General features: G+C 36.8%; 1 protein-coding gene across 4 annotated transcripts in view; it reads right to left on the bottom strand.

The window, feature by feature from the left end:
• The window catches only part of PRKG1 (protein kinase cGMP-dependent 1), a 1,228,801-nt gene that overhangs the window by 130,941 nt on the left and 1,077,460 nt on the right, over window positions 1–20,400 (bottom strand). For all 4 annotated transcript variants that reach the window (XM_090278041.1, XM_090278040.1, XM_090278045.1 and 1 more), the window contains one exon: window positions 16,508–16,573. In XM_090278041.1, the coding sequence (XP_090134167.1) occupies window positions 16,508–16,573 (66 nt within the window). The remainder of the gene's footprint in view (window positions 1–16,507; window positions 16,574–20,400) is intronic.

Here is a 20,400-nt window from a genome sequence, read left to right as displayed (position 1 = left end):
GATAAAACAATTAAGTAACCTACCCAAGGTCACCTGGCTAGTAAGTGTCAACACCGGGATTTGAAAGGAAGCAACCTGACACCGACTCATAATCCCAAGCATTACATCATTTTTATCTTGTAAGAGGAAAACTGAAGCCAGCTGACTAATGGCTGGGGATATTGGCTCTCTCTCTCACATCCTGCATTCATGGTCAATCAAATTCTTCAATAGAAATATTTTTTTTAAATTTTAACAGAACACCTTATTTCTTCTGTTGCATTACATCTATAGAAGTTTCAATTAGGAAGTGGATTAGTCTCCTAGGGTCATCATAACAAAATGCTACAGACTGGGTGTAAACAACAGAAATCTATTTTCTCACAGTTCTGAAGGCTGAGAATCCAAGATCAAAGTGCCAGCAGGGTTGGTTTCTGATGAAGCCTTTTTTCAACTTGCAGACACCCTTATCACTGTGTCCTCCCCATGGCCTTTCCTCTGTGTGTGCACCTCCAGGTCTCTTATTATTATTAGGGGACCAGACCTTTTGGATTAAGGCCCAACTCTTATGATCTCATTTAACCTTCATTACTTTGTTAAGGCCCTATTTCCAAAAACCATCACACTGGTGTTTGGCGCTTCAACATATGGATTTAGGGGACATAATTCGTTCATAAAAGGAAGTTTCCTGATGACATATTAATGATAATTTAGGAGATATGAGGTCTGCCCAGAAAGTATGCAGCCAGGTAATATAAAAAAGAGACATTTATTGAAGAAGATACAAGATACAAGAAACACTGTACATGGGACAACAATGCCTCAGTCCCCTTCACAGTAGCACCTTGGGACCTCACACAGTTCTCCCAGCATCTCTTCCATTTTCAAAATATTCTGCAAAATCCTTTGTTGGAATTGCCATCAGCAACCCATCGTATTTTTCCAAATCTCATTGACAGCCTGAAATCTCTTCCCTTCCAAAGGTGATTTTAGTTTTGGGAAAAGCCAGAAGTCACAGGGCATGAAATCTGGGCTGTAGGGGGGAGTTGAGTCACCTGGGTGATTTGATGTCTCACCAAAACACTCTGCCCTAGATGCGATGCGTGAGCAGGGGCGTTGTCACGATGAAGGTCCCAATCACCTGTTGCCCATATCTGTGTCCTTCAGAATCATCCAAATAGTTTCCACAGAGGAATATTCAAGCTTAATGCAAATCTAATGCAGATTTGTTGCTCTACTTGCTCAGTCATTCTGAATGCAATGGCCACACAGTACACATGCTCACTCAATGATGTCTACCATATCCACTAACTAGTACAGTGAAGTTGTCATTGTTCACACATGCGCGTTTCAGTCTACTCTCCTCGGCTGCCAGGATACATTGATGTTGTGCAAACCATTCTCATTATACTCACAATGGCTGGACTTTTTCTGAACAGACCTCATACATCTTGTATAGCTTGGGTTATGTAAGAACATTTTAATTTATAATTTTTGAGAGATTCATAAAAAGTTAAGTTCTCGGTATCCATTTCCTTCCCTGGGCTTAAAGTATAGTGACATTATCATTACATTTCTCTCCTGGTGAAAGCACCCCAACTTTCTAAAGCAATTCCTCTCTTCATTACCCCGGGCACAAACTCTTTCATCTCTTCCCTCTAAAACGTTGCTCCATCAATTACAATATTTCTTATTCTTTTGTTTCATTATCTCCCTTTAGACTTTTCCTCCCTTTCAGTCTACAAACAAATGTTTTTTCCACATCTAAAACACAAAACTATCCTTTGTGACCAAATAGCTAATTTGAATAGACTGAATTTCCTATCTCATCTTCATTTTTAATTTAATTCCTAACTTATTGTAACCTGGCATTCTTTCCCATTTTCTTTCATTCTTATTACTCAAAGTTATGAATCTGCTGTTAGTTCCAGTGGTCTCTTTCCAGGCTCCATCCTCAGTGACCTATATGAGATTCATGGCCCTGCTGACCATCTTCTCTGGATATAGCCAATGAAACTTGGGGCACTGCACTGAATTACTCTACTTTTTTTCCTGATGGTTCAGGTTCCTAAGTCTCCTCCTCCTGCACAAGAGGGATCTCCTTGCCCTGGCTGCTGTGGCTCAGTAGATTGAGCGTCGACCTGCAAGCCAAGTATCGCTGGTTTGATTCCCAGTCAGGGCACATGACTGGGTTGCATGTCAGGTCCCCAGTTGGGGGCGCGAGTGAGAGGCAACCACACAGTGATGTTTCTCTCCCTCTCTTTCTCCTTTCCCCTCTCTCTAAAAATAAAATAACTAAACAAGAAACAAACAAATAAACAAATTATTTTTTTAAAAAAAGAAGGGTCCCCTCAAAAAACAGAACTTATTTATAAAAAAATTGCGTATTTATTCTTACATGTTTAAACTTCAATCACCTTCAAAGTACTCTCCATTTGATGCAATACAACTATCAAGACTTTTTTCCACTGCTCAAAACAGTTTTTGAACTTGTATATTTTGATGCCTTTTAGTGCATCTGCCATTTTTTGTGTCACCTCTTTCACATCAGCAAAATGTTCCCCTTTGAGAATTTTTTTCCATCTGGGTGAAACAAAAGTCTTGTGGGGAGAAATTTGGTGAAAGGGAGGGTGGGGCATGGATTCATGCTGTTTGTGGTCAAAAACTGCTGAATACTCAGGGCGATGTAGTCAGGTGTGTTTGTAAATCACATCATGAAACTGACAAACGCATTGTAAGAGTCTTCAAAAAATTCATAGCAGCCGAACACAGCCTCTTACAGCAATGCCAGCTGGTCCACTGATACAGATGGCTTCCCAGAACACTCACCTAGTGGAGGAAGCCTGTACTATGAGGGGTCTGCCCTCCAGAAGATAATTCCATTTTATTGGGGTCCCCCTCATGTGTTACTTCTTAGTGTATGCCACACACACTTCTTCCTCTGCTCTCCCTTAAAGATAAAGTTACCCAAATTGTATACTTTGCTGGCTTTTTCCACTCAATAAACTTATTTTTCTTAGATGTTTAGTGTTTATGACATGTTCAGTCTTGTTTTTACCTGCATCATTTCACTGAAACTTCACAAAAAGTCTGTGAGGAAAGTAGAATTATCCCTACTTTACAGAACATTTACAACACTTATTTTTAAACTCAGCACTACTGATATTTTGGACCAGATTATTTTTGTTGTAGGGCCTGTCCTGTGCATTGTAGAATGTTTAGCAGCATTCTTCACCTTTAACCATTAGATGTCTTTAGAAAACCCAGTTGTGACAATTAAAAAAAAAAAAAAAAGTCCCTAGATAGTGTCAGTATTTCCTGCTTGAAAATAAGAAACAAGAGATAAGGCTTAGAGAGAGTATGAAACTTACCTGAAACCACAGCACTACGAAGTGGTAGATCTGGGACTGATCCCAAGTAGTCTGATCTTTGCTAGTTCTTACATCATACATTAATTACACCTTTCTTTAAGCTTTCCAAGAAAATATCATTTAATTAAAGATTTCAGTTACAATCCCCAGAAAAATGACTTTCAGATCTTTATCTCTGTCCTTGAACTCTCCAGATCCATACTGAGATCATTTTACAGAGCGCATATGCATATCTCACCAGGGCCTCAAACTCAACATAGTCTAGCTTCATTAACCCTCTTCCATCAAGACTTACTGCTAAATTCCTTGTCTCCCTTAATTGGATTATTGTTTGAACACTATTGCAGGCTAAAAATCTTGGTTTTATGTATAACTTTCACTTCGACCGAAGTTCACCAAGTCTTTAATATTTCTCCTGAATCTGTTCTTCTTTTTCATTTCTATTTCCACTGCCTTATTCAAGCTACTGACACACTTCCTTACCTCAGAAGCATTAGTGTTTCCTCCTCAATCTCTCCCACTCTACTCTTTTAAAAAGATTACTCTAACAGAATCTAACTTGCCAGTGAACAATTTCTTGGTATAAAATAACAGCTTAAAGAGGGATAACAGACAGATCGTGACCTGGGAGTCAGACATTCCTGGAATTCTAATCCTCCTATGTGGCTTCGAAACAGGCATTGAGCCTGTTTGATACTCAGTTTCCTTTTCTGGATTTTCAAAAATGTCATCCTTTCCCACTAGACTATGTTGAGAATTAAATGAGATGAAAGAATATTAAAAATAAAGGCATCATACCAGGATGCTCAGAATTCATCCATTTACTGCTCTGAACTCTTCCTTTCTTCTTCACCTCTAACCACATTCTGTATCATCTATAAATTGGGGCCTTCTCACATCCTAATTTTTGGTCCATATTTTAATTAATCACTTGGATAATTTCCATTTTTCTCTATTTACCCTTCCTTTTCAGGTACCTTGTTAACCTCTGCTATTTACTTCTGACATTTCAGAACAAGGTTAGTTGAGCTCTATCCTCCTTTCATAATTTTCCAAAGCCTTTTAAACGTGTTTATTCTTTCCCAGGACAAAGAAGTTATTGCAAAACGATGAACAATCTTCCAAGTTTTAATCATCAATAACAACTCCATCAATCAATGAAAAGAAAAGAATAAATGTCAGACTAACTCTTCTAGGATAGTGACATACATATTTCATGCCCTGGGCTGATTTGCCCCATCATGCCTTTTAAGATGGTTTCAATGGAAAAGCCAAGCTGATCAGAGTGCAGTGCAACAGATGCTCTCACACCTGCCTCTGGGGAGGGAACTATACGTCTCTTGACAGCTACTTAAAAATATGCATATCCTCAGAATCAGTAATCCCATTGCTGAGGAGCTCCTCAAGAAAGTACTTCTAAAGAGGTGCAAAGGTATATGCAAATAATTCTTTAGAAAATAAAAAAATAATGAGCAACCGTCAAAGCACATATGAGAAACTAAAGAGACAAAGAGATTCAAATTATACTCATGAGATTTTTTTTAACATGTTAAGTTACTAATACAATGTGATAGGACATTGGGATATAATGGGCTTTGAAAAGAAAGAGAATTGTGTTTGAAGTTAATTCTCTGTTTATAGGTCATATGTTTTGCGACATGATACTTTGGCTCTCTGGAGCCAAGTTTACCTTTAAGATGGAAGAGAAAAAGTATTCTTTGCATGTTTTCTGTGAGAGAAAGTATGTATAGATGTATATATGTATCATCAATCTATCAATATCAAGTAGCTTTGTCATTAACACATGTGTTCAATAAATGAAACTGTAAATTTGTCTATCTCTATACCTAACTATACCTATCTTTATATGTGTATGTGTGTGTGTGTGTGTGTGTGTATAAATATATGGTACCCTTGTATGTAGATAATATAGGAAAATAGTTTAGACAGTTTCATCTCACTATTTAAGAAAATATACTAAAACATTAACTGTAGTTACCTTGAAATCAGTATTATAGTTACATTTTTCTGTGATTTCCAACTTTTCTCAATGAACAGTTATGTTTATAATACCTGACACTGACTATATAAAAATATAAAAATAAAACAAAGAAGAGAGAAATAAGTCAACCCTGTGAGAATTAGGTAACATAAATAAAAATAAGTTTTCACTGAGCCCAAGTAGTTTTTCCATCTAAGTGAAAATATATTATCTCCAGTACATCAAGGAGGACACACACCATCACCCTTATCAAATATCAAATCATGATTTGCCTTTGCTAGTCTGGTTTCTGTTTTAATATTAGTTCAATTACACGATTGTTACAGAGTGGTGCATAATGTGACCATCATAGCTCATTCACACTAGTAATTCTGAAAGGTCCTCCTTTGTAAGTAAAGCTCAATCTGGGAATAGATTTCACTGTTATTCTACCTGATGCTAATCCAATTCATGCATCTATGCTATGAGTTACAAAATGAGTACCAACCGCTAGACATAGTGAAAAGAAAAGTCTTAGATCTTTATGACCCAGCTGGGCCTCTAATAGCTGTCTCACCGGGAAAATGTGCCTACTAAAGTAAGCAAAATCATTTAACTCTACCAGAAAAAAAGCAATGTGAATATCTAACACAGAAGTCAACTTTCAAATTTAAGGATCACACTGTTGCTTTTTAAACTGTTAAGCTTCTGTCAGAAATGAATTGTTGCTATTCACCTCCCTGTTTTATATCTAGAACACAAGGAGCATTATAAACCCCTCATCAAATAAACAGCTAAAAACACCACACAGAAGACTTTTAAAGAGAATTTCAAATACGACCTTTTTAATTGAAAAAAACTACGATCTTTTTTTAGATTTGAAAACAGTTTTCTCCGCTTCTCTTTCATTCATACAATTGATTTATGAATTTTGAAGACATTGCTGAATCTTAAAGAATGGTTTTTAAAACATCCAATGGAAAAATTCAAGCCTCAGCTATATAGATGGTTTTAAGCATTTATGAGAAAATGAATTATTGATTCATTGATGTAGAACAAAACAATCATTGTAATTAACAAAACCAAAGCTCTGACTCTAATATTTTAAAACTGATTAACTGTGAACTCCAACATCAATTTTCATTCACCATCTAATTGTCGGGGGGAAAACAACTCTCAAACTACTTCCCTATCTGAATATCTGAATACCATGTAAGCATTTTGAACCTACAATATCCATAACTGAATCAACCAATTACTTTGAGCTCAACCTGCTTTATCTCCTATCCTTTTGATCTGTTCATAGACAGACATCCATCAAGTCCCCCAAGATAGAAGCACTTCTCCCTTACCTTTCACATTTAAGTATTGCCCCAAATCTCCTTTAGAGAAACGTTTCGACTCTTAAACTCTAGTGAACAATCTGTAGGGCTGTGGCTTAGCAATCAATCTTCCACTCCCTTCCTTCAAAAATAAATACAAGCTGTAGTTGTAACAGCTTTCTGTTGGTTCCTCACTTGTCAGAAGATAAAATAAATATGTTTTCTGTTTGAGATATCAGGAAATTTCTTTATAATCTGTCCCCATCTTTTCTTTCCAACTGTATCTGCTAGCACTCCACCTGTCTACTTGACATAACTGACCGTCTAGTTCCTTAACCCATAAAGCCATAGTCTACTTATTACTGTGCAATGGCCTTTCTAAATTCCATGTCTTTGTGTATGCCCTTTCCTCAGCAGGAGCTGCCTTTACTCTCCCTTCTTGACTTGTAAAATCCCTACTCAAAGACTTGACTCATAGAGCATTTGTGCAGCAAGTCCTCTGGGATGCTACAGGCAGAACATAATCCCCCATCCTCAGTTCTTCCCAAGCATTTTGTTCACACTGGAACAGTGACTCATGCTGATTTTTTAATGCATCCTTTTTGACCAGGAGTTATTCCAAGTTGGGCAAAAACATTGCTATTTTCTTTATAGTTCTAGATCTCAGGGTAGGATTGGTTTAAAATCTGTACGGTCATTTCTAAATCCACCCTTCATGACTGCTCTGTAAAAACAGATCTAGATGATTTAAAAGTTTTTCTTTGCCAACTGGCACTGGAACTTTGCCAACAGAGGACACCGGTTCCAGAGTGCTTGGTAGGTTTTGCAGCTTCTCCAGTGCCTGGCTACTTCAGTACATGGAGACCAGCAACACCAAGCAACCAGCAGCTTCCTCAGGAGCCTTCGCTGTGAACAGCTTCCCCTGGAAGCCTACGGGGAAGAATTCTGGTGCAAGCTCTATATCTGGCACCATAGCACTTCATGATTATTGCAAGCCATGCCTGTGTCCTTCCCAGTTGGGGGTGATTTTGTCCCAGGGGACATCTGATAATATCTGGAGAGAATTTTGGTTGTCAAACTATTGGAAGGGTGGGTAACTAGTGGGTAGAGGTTAGGATGTTGCTAAAAATCCTATAACACACAGAACATGGGCATTATATAACGCACCCTACAAAATTATATATTTGACCCAAAATGTCAATAGTGTCAAATTTCAGGAACCCTGCTCATAACAAGGTCTAGTTCTTCATCCCAGCAGGGCAAGGTAGAAGGTGGCAAGGGAGAGGGGGAGAAGGAAGGGTCTTCCTTGATGCTCTCTCAGAGGCCTAGGGTTAGTGACTACTCCTTATACCTCCTATTTCTATATCCTTTAGTATTTTGTTTACTTCTTACTAGTTAATCCCTTGTGACTCCAACCCCCTATTTAATTACTAATTCTTTTTAATAACACTTTCCTGTTCAGATGACTATGTGCTATCTCTGTTGGACCCAGACCAATAGAGCATTACTCATCCATTCCCTTCAACAGATACGTAATGAGTTCTTACTGTCTATACTTCCTGACCCTGTGCAAAGAACTGAGGGTGCAGCAGTGAACAACATAAACATGGTTGCTGTCCTCCTTAGGCTTCTGTAGTTCATAAGTTAAAACAGGGGAACAGTGTTGTAAACGTATAACAGGGCAAGTAGAGGATGGTGCAGCGAGGAGCAACAGGAGAACCAAGTACTATAGGAGGTCAGGGGAGTGACCAAGAAAAGGTCCCATTTATTTTTGATGAAATAAATGAACTCAAGTAATAAAATTTTCATTTTAATTCAGTGATTCCAACTATTTTGCCAGATGGCAACGTGTTGATGCAGTGAGATTGGTAGCCATTTGGAGAGTTATTTGGAACTCAAAGATAACCCACTAATTTTTTTTTTTAGAAGTAGAATTCATTTTAGACTTAATTCAGCAAATATATTTTAGCTCAATTCATAAACCATCTATTCTTCATCAGGTGGACCTTCTGATTATATTTATATGTTATTTGTTTATTTTTATGGTTCTAAGCTTCTTGAAGTCAACTGCCTCTTTTAAGCATTTCTATTCATCGCAGTGCTGATTCTAGGGCTTAATACACAGTGGATACTTAATATGTGCTTATTGAATTAATAAATGTGTAAGTTTTATATCTTGGCAATGTAAACCATAATGTGATTCAGGTGAAAAAGCCGTGAAATAGATGTCATGAGACCTCTCTGTTCCAATCCCATCCTTAGCACTAAAGAGTCTGGACAACCCATAATCCCTCCAGGACTCATCTTTCTCATTTCTCAATTTAAAAAAAAATTGGAGGAGAGGCTTTTCAAGGTCTCATTAAGTTGAAAATTGTAAGATATAATGAAAGCATTAGAGCACAATAATGTGAATACAGTATCTTAGTTCATTTTTATTAAACACTGATTTGAGTAGACCTGACATTTCTGGTCCTCAATTTCCTCACCTATAAAATAACACTGTATTATTCCAGGGATTAGCAAACTATGGCCCTGGGGCCAAATGGCAGAATTAAGCTTTTACAACAAAGAACTGGCCACAAAACTGAAAATATTTAGCATCTCACCCTTTATAGAAAACATTTGTAAAGCTCTGGTCTGTAATGTCCCTCTTACCTCTCCTTCTTAAATATCTGCTATGTCATTCTGACTAATCCAGTCACCATCTAAATTTTTAAACATTGTTTTTTAATCCAAAAAATGTGCTAAATATGATTAATGGTCCATCAGCATATTAAAGACAAGAGATTCTTTAATCTCAAACAGTCAGTAAGTGACCAAAGAGTACTGTGAGAATATTCTATGGGGCTGTGATTTAAGAGAGTAGAGCTCGGAATTATGCATACAGCAGACATAAAAATAATATTTACATATTTGCCTTTACATCCCTGAAATACTAGGTGTCTGAGTGGATGACATACAGCAAGTAACCAGTTAAGTTCTAGTTGGGTGGATGAAGCAAGACACTGGGTCTTTGCAATGAGTTCTCCAGTCAGTGATGTTATATATCATTTCTTTACAGACTTTAGGAGAAGGGGCTACCATTTAAAGCAACATACCCCTTTCCATAACCTGAAACAACAAATACCATCTCTGGATATGTTTGTTTTGCAGTGGAAATGGGCTTATTTTTTAGTTAGATCATGCTTGCTCAGGGCATGCCATTATTCAAACACATCATTAAATTGAACCAAATTAATGTCTCCCTTTCTGGATTTTATTTCTTCTGCTTAATATAAAAATTTTTTTCTGAAGTGCACCAATCTACAGCTCCATAAAAAATAAAAGCCCAAGTAATTGCAGATGACACCATTCTTCATGAGGCACATTTGCTTTCTTGTGATCACCCTGCCCATATCCTCACATCACCGCAGATTTCATTCTGGAAAATGAACCAAAATAAAATCCACTTAAGCTGTAGGAAAGGCTGAGGCTATGAAATATCTTAAGTTTATCACCCTATCAGGTAAGCAATGTGGCTACAGGTAATGTCACATGTGGAGTTCCTATAGTCCTATCAAGTGAACACAGAATGTCAAGCTATATAAAGAACACAGGTGACTTGATGGGGCAAATACCACTGGGTGCATGCACTGGCCTTCAGGAGACTGACCTGGTTGGTGGGGTTAAATGACGCCTGAAAGATTTTGCTGTGCCCCAAATATTCCCCTACTAGCCTTCCCCTCTCCTTGATTAGCACCTGAACATTCTAAAATCTTTGGGATTTTCATGGTTTTTCATTCTTCAGGAAGTATGTCATCAAAACGCAAATAATTCTTGCAGAGAACCATCTTAATGTCTTATAAGCTCTTAGTCAAATTAATTCAAAGCCTGGAATGAAGTTCCAGAGAATACAAGAGCAAAAGGAAATGCAGGGATCAAAAACAAACAAACAAACAAACAAACAGAAAATGGTGGTGGTATATGGCGGGGCAGCGACTACTGTCTACAGAAGGCTAAAGTGAAGAAGATAAGGGCGCCTGGGCGAAATGGTGTCAGAGAGAGGGCAGCAAGGAGACAGATGGCACCTGAAGAGCCAACACTGGAGGGCACGTCGAGTGCCCTGAGCATAGCAAGGGGGACAATCAGAACAGAACCTCTGGGGACTACACTCAATTCTTTAATAAGTCAGAGGTCAGCAAACTGTTGCTCAAAGGCTAAATTCAAACCTTTGGCTGACCATTAGCTAAGAATGATTTTTATATTTTTACATAGTGAAAATAAAAAGGTATTAAAAAGTGAATAATATGACACATGAAAATAAAATGAAATTTAAATTTCAGTGTCTATCAGCAAAGCTTTATTGGAACACAGCCAATGTGATTCATTTATGAATTGTCTTTGGCTGCTTTTGCACTACTATAGCAGATTTGATTGAGTAGGTGAGGCAAAGATCATTCCACCTACAAAGCATATAATATTTACTATCTGGCCCTTTACAGAAAACATTTTCCTACCCCTGGTTTAAGTCAAGTAGGTATGGCTTCACACTTATATACCCTCCTCAGAAAGGAAAACTGCACTAAACACCACCCACCATGTTTCTTGGGCAGTTGGTGATCATTCATCTATCTTTCTTGAGCATGTGCCCCGATGAGCATCATCACCCCTCAAACCCCCTACACCATCAAGCTGCTTATTAGAAACATCAATAGCACTCTCCCTGAGGGCAGTTGGGTAAATACTATTTTCCTCCATGCTTCCATCTCTTTTGACATTCTTACTCCAGTTTTAGTACCAAGGCTCCAATACGGGTATTGATAAATAGCCTTTGGTTTTCCAATTCCAGTGACTTTTTCTCTGTATTCAATCTTTCCTGGTAACTTGTTTGCTGCTCTATTTTTTCACAGGCCTTGGGACCAACAATAGTCATATGAGTTGCTTTCTAATCATTAGGCTGGTGGCTAAAATCTTGCTATTTTTTAAGACTCTTTCTATATTTATTTTTTATATTATTATTATTATTTTAAAGGATTTTATTTATTTACTTTTAGAGAGAAGGGAAGGGGGAAGAAAGAGAAACATTAACATGTGAAACATTGATTGGTTGCTTCTCACATACACCCCAAAAGGGGACTGGCCTGATACCCAGGCATGTGCTCTGACCAGGAATCAAACTGGTGACATTTTGCTTCACAGAATGATGCTCAACCAACTGAGCCACACTGGTCAGGGTGAATCTTGCTATTTTTTTAAATATATGGTATGGCTATTCCTAATACACATGAGGCAACTGTAGCTCTGTGAGGTTGAAATCTTGAACCATAGTCACCCAGGCTTTCCTGATCTATAGAGATACCCTAGTTTCTAAGACGGCCATGTGTAATGTCCTATAATCTGACATTTGACACTCCCTCCCAATCTTATCATTTTTATGCCAAGGCACATTGCCCTTCCTCTAAGTCAGTTTTCAGTATTCATCCCCCAGACTTTTTCTCAGTGACACAACTGGCTCCAAAGTGTGACTAAATATCACAAATGTCACCACAGAGGGCCTCAGGAACCACCTGGAATGATTTGGAGGGAGAACAGGAAGACCCTTGGGTGCTCTAAAGGGCTTACCCTCATGGAGCTGGAAATGTTTCTCTGTTTGCTTTCTAATTAACTTTATTTAACCAATGGGTTTGGTAAAACCAAAGTCTGAAACCAATGGTGATATCATTTAAGTTTGATATTACTGGGGTAATCTTCAAAATAATTAGCAACTCGTATGGCACAGGAACTGACCAATCAGAATGGAAACTGGTCCTACGTTTGTCAGATGTCACCTTGTAGTTGTGGGATCAGGGAGACATCTGGAGAGTCCAGGGAAGGGAATCAGATGACCAGGGCGCAGATGGTGGAAGGCATACACACAGAGTTCAAACCACTATTTTCCAACCAGTACAAAAGTATTTCAGACTTTATAACCAGGATGCCTACATCTTGGAGGTTACATAGTAAGTCTGTGACAGAGCTACAGGTCTAACTTAGAACTTAATTTCCTGAAGAGAAATATATAATTTTTAATATTTGCTAGTACTGAGGATACTGTCTTTAACAATGCTCTATGTCAAAAAATAAATTATCTTCTCTGAACGTCTAGCTTCACCAACACCTTTTTATACCAATGAAGAAGTAAATATCCCATAACTGATTATGAAACACAGTAATGCGCTTACTTTTACATTTATTTCTTCATGAATTCTGAAGCAAGAGATGTTGAAGATACCTAATTGTTTTTATAGATTCAAAAATTTGTTAATGGAAATAGATTGTTCTTTTAGGCTAATATTCTTTTTAAATCTATTTTCACAAATTTTGGAATCCCTGCAGATAGTTACTAAAATAATGCTTAGACTGCAAGAAACCAATGCTCGAGGAATACTTTTTGAGGAAAGCATATATCTGTTTATCATTTTCTAGTTTTTCAATGAGTATTATTTTTAAAAATTTCTGACATGCATAATTAGTTACAACAATGTTCTTCTAATCTCCCTCTGGAATGATAACTCATAATCATGGGCTATGTAACATGGTACTTCACTTGTAAATCTGGTAAAGGAGCTCCTCTTGTTGACAGTTGTGCCATCTGTTTGCATGGGATGAAGTCCTGGTACCCTGCTAATTGGCCATAAATTAGGTACCAGTCCCAGACTTTTGACAGTTAGAGTTTGATTTTTTTTTCTTTTTGCTAAGCTGTGAATTTAATATGGGTGGGAAGCCCAAGTTCTCTCCTGAGAGTACAGAAATGTACTTCTTGAGTCCTAGACTCAAGCTATTCTCTATATTATGCTTACAGCTAGACCTCACTCAATGTTTTCTCTTTGTATATATATCCCTGAAGATGAACTTATGCTGATTATAGAGAAAAACTGCTAAATCAAGGAACTCCTATGCCTTTTGTAAGAAGAGGAAGGAAACATTTACTGAGTGCTTATTATACATCTTGTAATGTCTATGGACCTTTATGTACGTTAAATTGATCTTCAAACCAATTTTATAATTTAAGTACTTTTAAAAAAAATTTTATTGTGCTTTTTCCATTACCATTTAACCCCCTTATTCCCCTCTCCCCCTATAACCACCACACTGTTGTTCATGTCCATGAGTCCTTTTTCCTTGTTGCTCCATTCCCTCCACTTCCTAACCCTCCCCCAATACTGTCAGGCTGCTCTCTATCTGTGAGTCTGCCTCTATTTTACTTGTTAGTTCAGTCTGTTCATTAGATTCCACCTATGAGTGAAATCATATGGTTTTTGTCCTTTTCTGACTGGTTTATTTCACTTAGCACAATGTTCTGCAGGTCTATCCATATTGTCACAAGGGTAAACTTTTCTTCTCTTTTTATGGCTGATCAGTATTCCATTGTATAAATGTCCCATAGTTCAGGGGCCCCCAACAGGGCCACCAGGGAAGCTCGCCTGAGCTCCACCTTCTGCCTGCCCCCCTCCAAACACACAGTCTTCCATGAAACCAGTCCCTGGTGCCAAATAGTTCAAGGACCACTGCCACAGTTGTTTTATCCACTCATCTACTGATGGGCACTTGGGCTGCTTCCATATTTTGACAATTGTAAATAACACTGCAATGAATATAGGGGTTCTTATGTTCTTTTCTTCTTCTTCTTTTTCTTTTTTATTGTTCTATTACAGTTGTCCCAATTCTTCTGCCATTGCTCTCCACTAGTGTTTTGCATTTCTTCAGACATATTCTCAGAAGTGAGATCACTGAGTCAAAAGGCAGATTCATTTCTAATTTTTTGAGGTATTTTTTTTTTAGAAGGGGAAACTAAGATTTTAAATTTAAGTAACTGGCCCATACTGTCACAAAATGGTGGAGTCACAATTCAAACATTGGGCTTTACCTATCTAAGCCCAGGCACTCTCCCCGGCATGCTGTGTATGACTAGGTTCAAATATAGAGAAAATCAGGATGAGGCAAAAGCATGCGTGTGATGCTACTTAACACTCCTGCATCTCCCAGAACCTGAGTTAATTAAAATGAAGGAGCCAGACAAGATGACCCACAAAATCTCATCCAGTTTGATTCTTTGTGATTAGATTAATCTGGGCTTTACCACTTACCATGAAACCTATCACGTTCTTAAACTTCTACAGTCTTCACTCTCCTCTTCTGTAAAATACCTTATCCACCTTCTAGAAGAAATGTCCCACGTGTGGACATTCATAAGTTATGAAGGCCTATAAACATATGAACTGATATGATTATGCATTTACCCCCAGTCACCTGGCCAACCCTCAGGCCCACTCTCCCTCCTCCCTTCACCAGACTCCCTTGCGTATTCTTTACAGGCAAGACTAGGACCCTCCAAGTATACATATCTCTCCTTTTTTTATGCTATACTAAGAAAATAAAAAAAATAAAGATATGTTTTTTAAGTAACCTATCCTGTTTGACCACCATTTCTTCTCCTGTAGCCCCATTTCAAGTAAATATTCCCTTTAGTATTTCCTTTGTTTCATCTTACTGGATGCTTATATATACCCATCATAAGGAAGCTCTCTAAGACCCTGCTAATTCCTCATGCTCCCTCCTTCTTTTCGGTCTTCCCTTAACCAAATTTCTTGAAGGAAAGAAACTTTTAATCTTAGTACTCACTCCCTCAATGCCCACTTACTCTAATTTGGAGTCCATTCTCATCACTTTATTTATTTTTTTAAAAAAATACTATATTAAATTTTGTTAATTATTTATTTATATTTTTACATTATTGAATTTACTGGTGTGACATTGGTTAATAAAATTACATGTTTTAGGTGTACAATCCTACATTATCTGTACACTGTATCACGTGTTTACCACCCCAACTCAGGTCTCCTTCCATCACCAGTTATGCCCCCTCCGTTCTCACAGCTTTATTAAAACTGTTTTCCCAGGTGTTTAGTAACCTGTGTGCCTTTTGGCTTTTCACTTGCATTTAACACTGCTGGATTTTATCCCTTTTCTCTTAATACCTTCTCTTAGTTTCTGAGGTTTCCTACACTAAAATGGATGTTTTACAGTTCTTCTCCTTGGGTCAGGTGCTTGGCTTTTCTGATAAACTTATCAATAAACTCTGTAGTGATGAAAAGCTGGTGTACTGCTTTCAGAGAGTGAACATGCTTTTTAATCATGCTCTTATAGAATCCACAATCTGATATTTGCCATTTAATCTATAAAGCATTCAGGTAGTGGGTAATGAGAATAGCAAACCAGAATGGAAGAAATGAACAGGGATAGGCATCTTGGAACAAACTTACAATAGCCCTAAATATATGCCTATGACTAGAATTGATGTTTCTCCAAAACTGTCTTCCTAAAATGTTTCTATTTTAGGAGTCTGGGGCTGGAAGAAAGGATGAGATAACTAAACCATGATCGAAAAATAAGCCATTTTTAATAACACTCATATAACTATTATTATATTATTAATATATTATTATAGTTATTATTATTCTAAAAAATGTACATAAATTACTAGCACCACTTAGGTACCTCCTGACTAAAACACAGTTGAACACATGGCTCTCCTTGCATATTCCCATTAATCCTCACAGTATAGCTATAATGTTGCATTATCCCCAGTTCAGAAATAAGCTCACTGAGATGAAGCTCATGGTGGCTAAGTACCTTGGTGAAGATCACAAAGCTAGAATGGCAGAGCAAGCTACTTTCAAGAATAATAGGAAGTGAGAATCAAATATAGAACTCATTTTATAACAAAAAGATGTAAAACAAACATTGACAGATCCATAAAATGCTGTCTAACCCCAGGAGCATATGTATGGCACTGATATGAGTGTGCAATACGCATAACAAAGCAATGTACTTACTCTCTGTCGATCACAAGGCAGGTCACAGCTTCTGCGGCAATTACATTTGCTGTTCTCACATCTTCCCTATATAAAAATAGAAACAAATAGAAGTAAAATAGCCTGCACTATCAAAGAAAAGTGTTCATTGTGATTAATTCAGGAAACATATTAAATTATGTATAATCTTCTGATTTATCCACTTTCAGGTTTAAGCTTTGTTCATCTTTCAAATTTCTTTGTCCTGAGGAATCACCTTACTCTTGTCAGGAATCACACAAATTTTACAGTTAGAATACAGTAGTTACAATCTTCCAACTTCAAGTTTCACTTATATAAGTGAAACAAAATTTTATATCATCATTCCCTATGCTTTTAGGGGAATTAATGAATTAATTGGGTAACAGTAAAGACAGTAATGAACATGGACAGATGAAAAATTTTAAAGGACCTAAAGATATATTTCTGAAAATGGAGACTATAATTCATGTGTGCATGAATTTATCATTATAACCTTGAGAACATTTGATCTTTTTCAATTATTTCCTTATTTTAGAGACCATGTTTTTTATGAGGCTAACCTTTTGGCAACTTATAGTACACAGTTATTCATCTATACCAGAGCTTATGGATCCTCAAGAGTATTTGACAAATCTTAATCACACTGACTGAAATTTGTATATACTGTCTCTTTAGAAGCTTCTAATTTGTCACTAATTTGTCACTGTAGGAATATTTATTAACCTTTTAAACCTTTAAAAATCCGTCCTTGATATCGCTGTCTTATCCAGTGGTCAAAGGTGAATTTAGTAAATTAGTATTCACATGTCATTTTGAGCTACTAAAAATTTAATGCTACCACTGTCATGAAAAGATGAAGTTATCTTTGAAAATGTAATCTCTAAAAAAGTAAAATTTATAAGTTAATATAATTAGTGATAAATATAAGTTGAAATACATTACAAAAACATGTACACAGGAAATAATACTGTATTGACACATTCTAGAAAGCATAATTAAAACATCATATGTCTCCAATAATAGAATATAAAAACAAGTATTAAAAATAAAGATTTTCCCAGTGGATTCTTTTTCAAAATATATGAAGTTCTCACATATCATTCTGAATTCTGTATATTTTCCACTGATCTTTACACTTTCATTGTTGCTACATCATTGTTGCTTTAGAGTATCTATTCTACTTTAGTATTTGGTAAAGTAAATTTTCTCTTACTAAAAGCATTTTTCAGAATACTTGGATGACATTCTTAAACACTGATATTTCATACAGACTTTAAAATAATTTCTCCTCTCCTAGGGAAATCCACATTGGGACTCTGATAGAGTTTTATTTACATTTGTACATTGATTTTGGAAAAAGGACTTCCTGATTATATTAATATCCATATAAGAACATGGCATGACTCTCCACTTGTTCATATCTAGGTTTTTCTTTCTTTAAATAGGATATTTTAATATTTTTCACTTGGATTCTGACATTTTAAAACAATATTCTCAGGTGTTTTCTATCATTAGTTTCTCGAATGAGTGGCATTCTTTTCCCATTTCTGTTTTTCACTGGGAAAGAAAAAAATATTGATTATTGTATATTTTTAATCTGCCTACCACACTAAGTTCTCTTGTGATTTAAAAATGTTTATTATCATTTCCACAACTCCCAGCATCGTCCTTCCAGTGCCTCCCTCACATGCTCCACCTTCCAGCCAGAATGGCCTCCTTTCTGTTCCCTAACAGCTCATCTCCCTTCACACACCTTCCCTGAGGCTAGCGAGTTTGACCCCAGCTCCTTGCCTGCCTCACCCCTGCTTATCCATCAGATCTCAGTCTACATACCCCTTCCTCAGAGAGGCCATCCAAATTCATTAGAGCAGGTTCCCTGTTTATCTGTTCTCATGGCCTTATATACCTCTTCAACCACCTATCACTGTTTATAATTTATACATTTGTTTAACGACCCCATGTTCCTCCACATGAGGGCATGTGCCAAGGCTAGACTTTTTCCCCATTTTATTCTAAAGGTGTAGCCATAGGAGGTGCTTAGGAGGTACATGGTACAGGAATGGCCCAGGCACTAGTCTTGGCCCACGGGTAGTACAGCAATGTTCAGGCCTTAACTCTGTTAAATAAGTCACACTGTCTTGGTTTTAGAAGAGAAGCTACAAGCTGTGGGAAAGGCCCAACTTTCTCATCTATGAAAACGGGGATGGTAAGAATGCCACCCACTCTGTTGTATGAAATGAGATCATCAAAGATTCACTTATCACGATGCCTGACTCTTAGTGAGCAACGTGTTCTGCTGTTTGGGAATTCTAATTCTTCTCGGCAATACTGTCATGTCTGTCCTTCTGAAGCGCTCTGTTGTATGAAACATTCCTACCCAAGAACAAAGTGTGGATTTTCTTTTTGCTCCATAGAAGTAAACAATATATTTTCAGTTCCATTATCACTTCCCGAGAGGGAGGTTTTGGGGAAGGACACAAGTAGCACATGTCAGCAATACCCATAGATTTTCCAGAAATTGTGTGAATGGCTGATTTCTGAAAAGGTGGCCCATGGCAGCATAAATTACTAAAAACTGCTGCCAGTGTAAGAAAATATCTACCACAGTTTTATAGAGAACATCATATTAAACCTAACTTTCCTTAAAACATACTTCCATCTTAGCAACTTAGAAACTGTTTACAGTCTTTCAAAGTATAATACATACAAAACAATGCTTCCTTTTGATAATATTTTCTGTGCATATAAATTTTAAAATAATTTCATTATAAACTTTTAATATTTTAAAATTTCATATTATCTGTCATAACTTGGATATACTTTGAAAAAAACAAATGCAATTTTCTTGCAACAACAACAATAACAATAAAAGTACAAAGATATTTTTAAATGTAGATGGGGAAAAATCAAAGATCAGAAGAGTTATATAGTCAAAAGAAGTTAAAAATATTTTTAAAAAGAAAATGTGTAGGTTATAGCCTGTAATCAGGCTTGGTGCCTAGTAAAATGCCATACATCAGAATGGGAGAGATGCATGAAGTAGGGAAAGACAATATTTTAAACAAGAGATTGTATTTGCCAATTAATGAGCTTCTAGTACATGTCAGGATCTATATTAAACAATTCACAAATATCTAATTTAATGCAGTTAACAGAGGGTGGATATTTGATCTCAGATTTACACCGGGGGATAAAGATTAGGTAACAACCCAAAGTTAGACATAGTTAATGAGTTGCAGCCCTGGAATTTGAAAAAAGATCTGGCTGGCTCCAAAGTCCACGTTTTTTCCACAACAGTCCACTGCTGATACACTCTGCTGTCTCAATTTAATTGCACAATAGTTGTAAATTAATATTAATGCAAAATAACTTCTGAGTAGGAAGTAGTCATAATGTCTCTCTGTTGATCATTATAAAAACATATTTAACTGTTAATAAAAACAGCATGAATATGTTAATGAGCGCCCAACTGCAAATCTAATTCAATGAACCATTTTGCTTTCCAAACTATTAGAATTCCTCTCCATTGCTATCTTCTAGTCGTGTTATGTTGCTTTATAATAATGCTACATAAAAATTGCAAATTATTCAATGCCAAGTTCATTCAATGCCAAACTCATGTTGCCATTACATTGTCATTATATCTCTACTATAAAGATGCTTAATGACATTATGCCCATCTATGCAGGTGTCTAAGAGCCCTCTCTGTATACTCAGAGAGCCTGCTCCTGTGAAAGACCATATATTATCTTACCTAGTATTGACATATATTAATAATCCCTTATATTACGAGGGACAGTAGAAACTTGTAATAAGAGAATATTATTCATATAAGCTGACAATACTGAGACTTTCTATGTATGCCTGTTTCCTTTGTAGATCAAAGGAAAATG

This window comes from Furipterus horrens, unplaced genomic scaffold (genome assembly GCF_987537825.1).
Source record: "Furipterus horrens unplaced genomic scaffold, mFurHor1.1.pri manual_scaffold_5, whole genome shotgun sequence".
Classification (NCBI taxonomy): domain Eukaryota; kingdom Metazoa; phylum Chordata; class Mammalia; order Chiroptera; family Furipteridae; genus Furipterus; species Furipterus horrens.
The sequence above is the reverse complement of the archived record's forward strand: the minus strand, read 5'-3'. Positions and strand labels throughout refer to the sequence as shown.